The sequence below is a fragment of the Ahaetulla prasina genome, chromosome 3 (assembly GCF_028640845.1).
Source record: "Ahaetulla prasina isolate Xishuangbanna chromosome 3, ASM2864084v1, whole genome shotgun sequence".
NCBI classification, from domain to species: Eukaryota; Metazoa; Chordata; class Lepidosauria; order Squamata; family Colubridae; genus Ahaetulla; species Ahaetulla prasina.
The window spans coordinates 75637212-75647729 of NC_080541.1; the positions used below are offsets into that span (position 1 = coordinate 75637212).

General features: G+C 41.7%; 1 protein-coding gene across 1 annotated transcript; it reads right to left on the reverse strand.

Annotated features, from left to right (window-relative positions):
- Window positions 1–1374: 1374 nt before the first annotated feature.
- ID4 (inhibitor of DNA binding 4) lies at window positions 1375–6703 on the reverse strand. Its single transcript, XM_058176756.1, has 4 exons — window positions 6550–6703; window positions 5805–6417; window positions 4197–4255; window positions 1375–2861 (listed from the first exon to the last, which is right to left on the reverse strand). The coding sequence occupies exons 2-3, from the start codon at window positions 6225–6227 to the stop codon at window positions 4211–4213; spliced, it is 468 nt and encodes a 155-aa protein (XP_058032739.1). The 5' UTR covers window positions 6228–6417; window positions 6550–6703; the 3' UTR covers window positions 1375–2861; window positions 4197–4210.
- Window positions 6704–10518: the final 3815 nt, after the last annotated feature.

Here is a 10518-nt window from a genome sequence, read left to right on the forward strand (position 1 = left end):
ATAACCCAAGGCCCTCCCCTTCACAGAGATACAACTTGCTTCAGTGTCACTATGCAGGGGATGGTAAGCATTGAACTGAGCAGTCAGGCTCAAAGGAGGTAGATTTTAATCCATGACAGTACTAGGTCATAGACAGTAGCCCTTCAGAAGGAGTCCTTCTAATTGAAGTTAATGAGAGTGGAAAAAGGTTTGAGGTTTCGATGAAACAAGGTCATTCGAAAGAGACACATGCAATTTGGCTTATTTTTTTTTTAAGTTGCACTTAATCAGTGAATCAATGGAAAAGAAGCAACTGAAATAAATCCATGCTCATTCTTAAAACCCATGTTTCATTTAATTATGCTGCACTTATACAATCTATAACCCATAGTTTTCCAGACCTAACAGGAACAAACGAATTGGAACTGGTGTGCATTAAAAACCATATACAGAGAGCCACCACAAAGAATTAAAAAAAAAAAAGAAATTAAATCCGACCTGACATTATTCTACACATTAGATTGAATTTTCCTTTTACCTCTCACGTATAAACCAATGTATAATTGCTGTGTTTTAACTTTTACGCAATTCAAGATAGGAGCCATTTCAAGCCAAAAATGTATTTGTGTGAAATATTTTTCTTTGGCAGTTAAAAGTCAAAATGAATGTGAGTGAATGAACAAGAATTTTGTTCTGTTCTAAGAAATGTGGCTTTTATAAAAGTGTTGCTGGTTTGAATTGTTAAATTTCAAGTTAAACTACATTTCTTCAGTTTAGGGGGCTTAACGATACTTTACACCAATAAAACCCCCTTTTGAAAAACAGTTTTACATTTAATTTTAATCTGAATGTAGTGTTTGATGTTCCTTCCCGACAAAACAAGCTAGCGTTTTAATTAATCTTAATATCAAGCATTTTGAATAAAACAATGATCCTGCTGACATTTTACCACACTTATCAATATCTGATTTTACTTCCAAGTATCCATTACCTCATAAATATTTATTTTAATAAAAAGAGGATCCCCAGGCCAACTTACTTTGACACTTGTCATCATCTGCAACAAATCCTCCCACTTTTTCTTAGAAAATCAAGCAGACCGTGCTTTCATACACAGTTGGATAACTCCTGACAAAGGACCCAATTAAATTCTACTTAATTCACCCACTCTGTGAAAATCCCTCCATGTTGGTATGTGGAAGACTGTTGATCATATGATATATATAACTTTCTCAGAACCTGGGCAGAAAGTAGATTTCTCAGTCTTCCCCAATTCTAATAGTAGCAAATCCAGTTTTTGCCATAAAAATACCTATCAAGGATAAGCAAAGGGAAACAAGATATACAGAGTCATGGAAATGGCAAAGAAAGAAAGAAGCAAATCACAGCATAAGCCACAATCAATCTAGTTTAATGTTTATATGTAGAAGTTACACATATAACAGACACTAAACAGGAATTTCAGATGTTAACAGAGCTGCAATAAAATTAATGCTGCTATATATTAAAAAAATAATCTCAATACAGTCATCTGGTTGTGTTTTATTTTTGGTCTACATAAGTTCTTTGAAATTGATTTATACCAGTAATTAAGACTGAAATTTTTCCCTATTATACCATCCTACTCTCCACATTTCTAGTCTTTGGATGAAAGAAACAGCAACTTTACATTTGTTGACAGTATGTGCCCTTTGGTCAGAAGCAGAAAACTTTTCAAAACCCTCTCTCCAAGTAAAATGCCACAGGGCTTAAAATGATGGGGTAACATCACCCCACTTGGTATTACAAAAATGTTTGTGACAACAAAAGATTACATAAAAGCTGATAATACCTCAGCATTGTACCCAGACTGAAAAAAACCCAAGCTGTCTTGGGTAAGAACCAATTCTTACATCTTGATAACCTCTCCTCGTACACTGTCATATAAATCTCAGTGCCAAACAGACAAAATGTAAGTTTCAAAACTGTATGATACAAACACCTCTTAATTGGATTGAAGAAAACACATCTGTATGGATTCAGAACACATTTTATTTGTGGTTAGACAGCTCATGCATTCATGCAGGACCAAGCTACCTACGCCTATAGCTTCAAAGTCTACAGGGACGGAGTGGGGGGCGGGGGGGGGCAACATCCAATATATTGTCTTTGTCAGCAGTTCTGCACTTGAGCCAGAAATATTGTTTTCCTAAAGAAACATTCTCACATATTTTAAAAAAAACATACACATCTTGATAATATTTACAAAAAATATTTAATTAAAAATATTTCATAATTACAGTTGGTCTATTAAAGCATAAACTTTTCTCACTTACACTTATAGAAGCTCTCTCTATATACATAGTATGAAATGTCACTCATTTTAATCTATACAATATGTAACATTCCTGCAGGGAGAAGAAAATCCCCAAGGAAACAATAAAACCATCTATTTTAAACAATAGATGCCAAAACAAAAGTTATCTACAATGCCTCTGGTAGATTAGTAAAGCTTCAGATTTTAACTGCTCGACGCATTAAAGTTATATTTCTAAACTCCAGTTTTTGCCCCTGATCTTCAATCCAACAGAAAACCACACAATACTGAAGATTTAAATCCCCTCCCTCCTAGACATGTACACAATTCACATCTGATCTAAAAAAAAAAAGTTTAAGAGTCATGTGAAAAATGCTATGTACGTACAAAATTGTGATTTTTTTTTTCTCTTTCTCTCACTCTAAAGGAAATATGGAAAGAATTCTGGAGTAGTTGAGGTTTCTTTTTTCTTTAGCCTAGTGGCTGATTTTTTTTTTCTGTTTTGTTTTTCATCTCTCTGTTTTTCCCCCTCCCTCCTCTAATGTGTCTTTCTGCTTCTGTGGCTCAGGATCTGCTTGCTGCACACCTGTGGAAGAGGAATGAATAGAGGAGGGGGTGTGAACCATTCTGCTCCAGACTGACTGGCGCCACCAACAAAACAGAAGACATGCTTGATCAACAACCCAAAACAAACCAGGTCAAACAACAAGGGCAGCTCCCAGGCTAGGCCAAGCAGAGGAATAGCTGCAAGTCCCAGCGAGAAGAAGCTTGCCGGGGAGTAGAAGAGAGGGAAGGAGTTAGGGAAAAGTGCCCTGCAAGTCACTCCTCCATTTCTGTTTGCACAGATGAAGAAGCACATGGGCGATAGAATGTCTGTTTACTTGGGAAATTAAGTTGTATGGAGTTAAATAGGATGTGCATCCGAGTAAATGGGTGGGGGGTGGGGAAAGGAGGGCAGTCGACAGCCTACGTGCCAAAGCAAAATACATACAAGACATTCAACAGCAACCAATAAAGGAGAATATTTCTAGCTCAGGGTTTGAAATGAGAGGTCTTTGGTGCTCTCTGAACTTGGTGGTTTTCTTGCAGATGTTTTGTTTCCCAGTTTGGGTAATGCAAGAAAATCGCCAAGCTCAGAGAACATTAGGGACCCCTCATTCAACAGCATTTCCATAATGTATTATTCATGGCTTTTACAGAAAAGAAAAGGAGGGAATTCCTAAAGACTGTTCGAAAAGGGCAGCGTGCTTGTCCTTTGCATCAGTCAAAAGATCTTGCAGTTAAGACCAAAGGTAGCTTTCTTTTTCTAAGCATGCAGAAAGCGGTTTCTTTTTCTTATGTTTTGTCCATCTTATAGAGGCTTAGAACATATCAAAAGTCTGGACTAATTAACACGCGCTACCTGTTTAATACACAGCCCTTTAGTACAAATGTATGGATATTTAGAACAAATGCAGTCCTACCCCTCCCTATTCTAAAATATGTGTGTAGAATTAAAAATAAAATATAAGGGAAGAAGTTTGCCTCTTGCTCTGAGCCCCAAAACTATAATAACTTTTAACTCAACCAAAGGATTATGTTGTTAAAGAAGGATTATGTTGTTAAAATTTAAGTACCCAAGTTGAACTAGTTGATGGACTGCAATCTCATGTCCTAGTTTGAAGCAGGTATTTTATTGCGCTGCTGCTTTTAGGTTCTTATAAACGTATCCAAGACTGGTGTGTGTGCCTTACCGCTAAGTGAGAAGCACTGAAACCTAATCCTTCTATTTGCACACGGCACATCCCACAGATTTCAGGGAGTCTTACTTACAGGTGAGTGTGTCTAAGCTTGCTGCCTTAGATGAAACTACAAAGTCACTACTAGGAGTGATAAATGCTCTCAGCCCCTCCACCGTGCCAATCTTAAAAGACATACTCACCTTGGAAGTGCAGTTCAGCGGCACAAAATACTATCTCCTTGCTTATTAACAGCACCCGCCTGCACAAGAACAAAACAACAGTTGAACATTACTGCAAATGCAAATACCAAGTTTAATGATAAATAGCCCTCTTTCCTCCCAAGACAATTTCAAACAGAGGCAGAGGGGGCTGCAAGAATTTGTCAGTCTCAGAGGGCTGTAGATCCCTACCCAGCCCAGCAGTTAGTGTCAGACTAAAAGCTGCCAACAATGACAACCTTTTGCTTGATAGACCCCTACAGGGATGGCCAATTGCGGCTGAGGGCTTATGTTTTTTCAACGCAACCAAGCAAAAAGAACCCCTCTCCTCGCATAACTCACAGGTTTGTGAGACTGGAATCTTAATCTCTGGCACATGACTTCTTTTTTAATGGAAGCGTATTTTTGATGTCTGGGAATAATGGATTATGAAGGCAAGTGCTCCAAAACTACTCTCCTTTGGTCCTTTACTAAACAATTGTTTATTTAGTGCATGCTCCTATTCTTCCTAACAGTCCTTCCTACTTCTAAGCACGTTGACTCCAATCCTGCAAATTTCAAATACCACAACTAGCACATGCTGGTGGGATGAGTTCAATATCTCCATTTGCTTCCAGTCAAGAAGGCAGGTTTTGATATGTACTGTATTTACAATTGAAGTAAAGGAAAAGAGTATTTGTGTGACTAGTTAGATCCGGACAACTCTAAAAGAAGTGACACCCATTAGAATCAAGCAGAAAGTTGCCTCTATAGACAACTTACATATCTGATTCCCTACATATAAATAAATTGCGCTCTACACAGGCGCAAAAGCTATATTATTGAATGTTGCCTATAGTTCCTGAATGACAAGGGCCTGCAACACATAGTCTGGGAATGCATGCAATATAATAAGCATATGTAATTGCATCTTATTTGTTATTAAGAGCTGGCAGGTATATCTATACCTATATATTGGATATCCATCCAATCTGCTATGCAATTTAAAAGCAATACCAATATACCGGCTGGCAATTCACAGCCTAATTAACCCGTATTTTCTCTCCTAAGTCTTTCCCTCCTCAGAGAGTATAAGGACCGGCATTTGGGCTAAAGCCGGTACTAGGTATTTCAACCAAGCAGAGACGGCACTGGCAAATCTTGGCGCGGTGCGATCATTCAGATTTGGAAGCTGGACCGGGAGATCCAGCTTCAAAGCCGTGGGAAATAGTGACCTCCTCGGGCTCCCGGGAGAGACAAGCGAGGCGTAACGATATTCCAAAAGGTTTGACATAAAAAGGTAAGGCGACGCAAAGAAAGGGAGGCGTGACGGGGAAGGGAAGCCAGATATTAGGAACACTCCTCTTTCACGGGCTTGTGGATCGCGCGTGGGAATCGTCCTTCGGATCTGAGGCTAAGATCGCGGCAGGTTGGGATTGCCTTTTGCTCCGGTGCGCGGGAGTGTAACTAAAACGCTGGGCTGGCACCGCTCCTTCTCGGGGGGGGGGGGGCGTCCGCGAGAAAAGAGCCACCGTCCCAACCTCTGTTCTCCTAAACCGCCTTTCTCCCCTTCCCTTCCCTTCCCTTCCCAGCGGTGGCGGCTGCTCTTACCGGGTCGGTGTTGAGCGCTGTGAGCGGGGTCCGGGGAGGCCCTCCCGGGTAACTTGCCGGGTGCAACGGAGGGGGCGGCGGCGGCGACGGCCGGAGCAAAGCCGGGTGGGTCTCCAAGGCCAGCTGCAGATCCAGGATGTAGTCGATCACATGCTGCAGGATCTCCACTTTGCTGACCCGCTTGTTGGGCGGAATGGTTGGCACCAGCTTCCGAAGGCGGCTGTAACAGTCATTCATGTCGCACTGAAGACACAGAGTGGCGGGCTCCTCCTCGCCCAGCGAGGGGTTCCCCTTGTAGTAGCCGTGCTCGGCCAGGCAACGCAGAGCCAGATCGCCGCCGCCTCCGTCGCCGCCGCCGCCGCAACAGCAGCCGCTAGTCAGGGCTTTCCTGCTGGGGTGTCGGACGGGACTCACCGCTTTCATGGTGCAAAAGAGAGACGCGAGCAGGCAAGAAGAGCCGCTCGGCGCCGGAGCCACAAAAAAACAACAACAACACAGACACGCACAAAAAAACCCGCTCCCGCCCGCAGGATGACAAGACAAGAGGCGATGCGGCGCTCTTTGGCTGGACAAACCGAGGGGAGGAAGAAGCCTGGCTCGGACCGCTGGCAATCTTCGGATTTTGAAAAAAGAAAAAAAAGAAAAAAGGAAGGGGGGAAAGCAGAGAGAGCAGAAAATGATAAATCGTGGAGGTGGGGTGGAAATTAAAAAAAATAAAAAATAAAAAAATCCAGCCGCCACCTACCAGATCAATTTGTTAGTCGGTCCGATCACTTTCCCTTCCCGGCTCTCACTACGATCCCAACCACCTCTGGCTCTGCCCGCTTTGCTATGCCGCTTTATCTATATATAGAGCACGGGGTACAGGTTGGGCGGGGCGCGCACGCTGCCCGAGTCCGGAGGGAGGGAGAAGGAGAATAAACGAGTGGGTGAGACGCACAGAAGACTAAGGGAGGGATAATGTGGACATTAAAAAAAAAAAAACACACACACACACACAAAAAAAACCGAGGCACGAGAAAACGGCGTTGCGCTTTAGCCAATCGGAAGCGGCCGTTTTCTCCATGGAACGTCGCCTTAGCCAATGACAACTGTCTCCATTCTGTCAAACGCTCTATAGGGTTCTCGGGGAAAAAGGGAGGTCTGTCGAGCCCGAGGGAGGAGAGCGGGACGGAGGGAGGGGAAAAAGAAGTTCCTTGAGAGGGAACTGCGGGAATGCGAATGGAATTCAAGCCGGGCTTGCCGGTGGTTTGCCTGGCTCTTGGGGATCCCCGGCGGCTCGGGGAGTCCTTGAAAATAGCTCCCGAGAGCTGGCTCTCAATCCGAAGAGAAAGGCCGATGCGATCACTTCTCTCTCCCCCTCTTTTTTCTCTCTCCCTCTCATTTTTTGTTCTCCACATTTATTCTTCAGACTGCCTAATTATCACTTCCCCAAGGAGACGTGCGGTTTTAGGCTTCATTCCACTTTTTAAAAAAAAAAATGTTTTTCAACCCCCCCTCCGTGGCTATATTATTGACACTCAAGAATATTTTTCTTCAAAACAATCACTTCTAAACTCCAGAAACTTGGTGAGAATTGGCCGGGGGGGGGGGGGAGTTTTTTATTTTGTTATTGTGCTTAAGGGAATTAATGGCCTTGCTACATTGAATTAAATCGCATCTCAATTAAAAATTCATGACGATGCGGGGTGTTTAAAATTCCTTAGTGCCGTATAATATTAATCCATTTGATGTAAAATTCATACCTGTAACTTAATTTGCCTCATTAGTTTCCTGATCACATATTGCTTCCATGTACCATTATTAAATGTGATGCTTTGAATTGGCAAAATAGATTATGGAAATATTGCAGTGGACCACTGTCTCTTAATTTAATAATGCCTTGGTGCAACTTTCTTTGAAGCCACCTTGCAAAACTCTAGATTCAAATTCTAGATGGAAACCATTAATGAGCAAAAACTTCACTGTAATAAATGAACTTCACTGTAATAAATGAGCAAAAACTTCACTATAATAAATAAAAGGTTACTTCCCCATTTTTAGCCATGTGAGAATTTTATACTCATAGAATCATGTAATTCTGCAAGATTAGTGAAATACATAAATAAATGCCTTAGAGCTTCTTGTGTAGTCTACTGATGTTGAACTCAGAAAAGCCACTCATCAGAATGGGCTCCAGATTAAATAGCCCACGTGGTCTGATTTATCAGATGCTATGCAGAGAATTTTGTTTTTTTAATGGAAATCATATATTTATTTATTTATTTATTATTTAAATTTTTATACCGCCCTTCTCCCGAAGGACTCAGGGCGGTTCACAGCCAGATAAAATAAACAATAATATTACAATATAAATACTATTAAAATACAATTAAAAAACTTATTCAATTGGCCGAGATTAAAAATTTAGAATAAATGATAAAAACCCATTAAAAAACCCACAAATTTAAAAACTAATCCAGTCCTGCGCAGATGAATAAGTGTATTTTAAGCTCGCGACGGAAGGTTCGGAGGTCCGAAAGTTGACGAAGTCCTGGGGGGAGTTCGTTCCAGAGGGCGGGAGCCCCCACAGAGAAGGCCCTTCCTCTGGGTGTCGCCAGACGACACTGTCTCGCTGACGGCACCCTGAGGAGTCCCTCTCTGTGAGAGCGCACGGGTCGGTGAGAGGTATTCGGTAGCAGTAGGCGGTCCCGTAAATAGCCCGGCCCTATGCCATGGAGCGCTTTGAAGACGTTCACCAAAACCTTGAAGCGCACCCGGAAGGCCACAGGTAGCCAGTGCAGTCTGCGCAGGATAGGTGTCACACGGGAGCCACGAGGGGCTCCCTCTATCACCCGCGCAGCCGCATTCTGGACTAACTGAAGCCTCCGGATGCCCCTCAAGGGGAGCCCCATGTAGAGAGCATTGCAGTAATCCAGACGAGACGTCACGAGGGCGTGAGTGACTGTGCACAAGGCATCCCGGTCTAGAAAGGGGCGCAACTGGCGCACCAGGCGAACCTGGTGGAAAGCTCTCCTGGAGACGGCCGTCAGGTGGTCTTCAAAAGACAGCCGTTCATCCAGGAGAACGCCCAAGTTGCGCACCCTCTCCATCGGGGCCAATGACTCGCTCCCAACAGTCAGCCATGGACTCAGCTGACTGTACCGGGATGCCGGCATCCACAGCCACTCCGTCTTGGAGGGATTGAGCTTGAGCTTGTTTCTCCCCATCCAGACCCGTACGGCTTCTAAACACCGGGACAGCACTTCAACGGCTGTTCTATTCTATTCTAGTAAAATCAGCATGCAGAACAAAGATGTAAGAGACAAAGAAATCAGCTAAAACAAAATACTTTTAGAATTTTAGTCACCAGATTCCAATTTATATAGGATCTGGTTACTCTTATCCAAAATGTCCTCTGATTAATGAAGTATACTTCAGTAGAACATGTCTAAAGACAACAGCATTAGTATTGAAAGAGCAAATGAACTTATCAGTGAACTTAGATACAGAGTTGGATATGATTCAGTACTTCTTGTTTTTAAAAATGAGTGACTTCTTTGCACTAGTAGCTTTTAAAACATTTCTTTGCAGTACTAACTTTCCCACAGAATCTTGATTGTATGAAGGATATTCCATGCTAAATAAATGTGATTTCTGGATTGAATAGGTGGACCACATCTCACTGTTCCCATCCTAGTTAGAATATGTGTGAAACTAGATCTAGTGCTGTAGTTGATCCTTTTGATTATATGGAATAGATTCTTAGAGCCAATCTGTTTCCACCTCAGGATATTGATCAGAAATCCTTATATGGATCCTTCTTTCTTGATGCCAATCTGGTCTGAACAGATATGCCCATATTTTGAGGCATCTTAATGTTGAGCTGCTTGAAATTGTGCAACAAGCATGCAGGAACCAAATGTTTGCGCATTTGTGAACCCTGATGCTTCTCCTAGGAAATTTATTCTCATATTCAATACATAGTACAGTACAAAAATTTGTATTCATATATTCAATTTGAAAAGCTTTGGGTATATACGTTCATTAATTAGCCGTACTATTTTAATATTGAATTCAAAGTAAAGTACTCAACTTCCAATATTCCATGTACAGTATATTGTAAGTCAAGCATACTTTCATTAGCAACTGTACAGGATGTATTTGCTAGGGAAATGCTGGTATAGAAATCTATACTACTTCTTCTTGAAGACATGTCAAACCTGTGACAAGTTGCTATTTATCTGTTGCATCTTGCTTTTGTTCATTCTTCCTAATTTAAATATAAGTGTAAGGCATTGTTCAAAGCACAGTACTACAAGGATGATATTGTAGATGCAGTAAGCAAACGAGCAAGCAAAGATGTGGAAAAAAAGTTTAATTCATTCTTTGTTCATTCTCTTTTCAATTTTGTGTAAATCCTCAGTGGGTTTTAGGTGTGATGGGCTTTAAAATGAAGCAAGCATTTCAAGATGTCAAACTGTGTTCTAATTTTCAGAGTTTATGCTTGCATTAACAGTTCGGTTCATGTATGTTCATTATGTTAGGTGTTGGCTTAATGTGCAGACCCAGACAATTAGGGTTTAATCATCAAACCATGATTAAACAAACGATGACACAGTATAATATGTAAAACAGGTACCGTATGTGGACATGGGTACATCTACAATTAAAAGATATACAGGCAACTGCCTCATTTAACAACCATTTGCAGTTACGAAGGTGATGAAAAATA

Excerpts from the sequence above, each read along its gene's own strand:
- ID4 (XM_058176756.1), bottom strand. The coding sequence starts at position 6,227 with ATGAAAGCGGTGAGTCCCGTCCGACACCCCAGCAGGAAAGCCCTGACT. Across the intron at positions 4,256-5,804 it reads CAGCGCTCAACACCGACCCG|GCGGGTGCTGTTAATAAGCA; the intron begins GTAAGAGCAGCC and ends GTTCTTGTGCAG.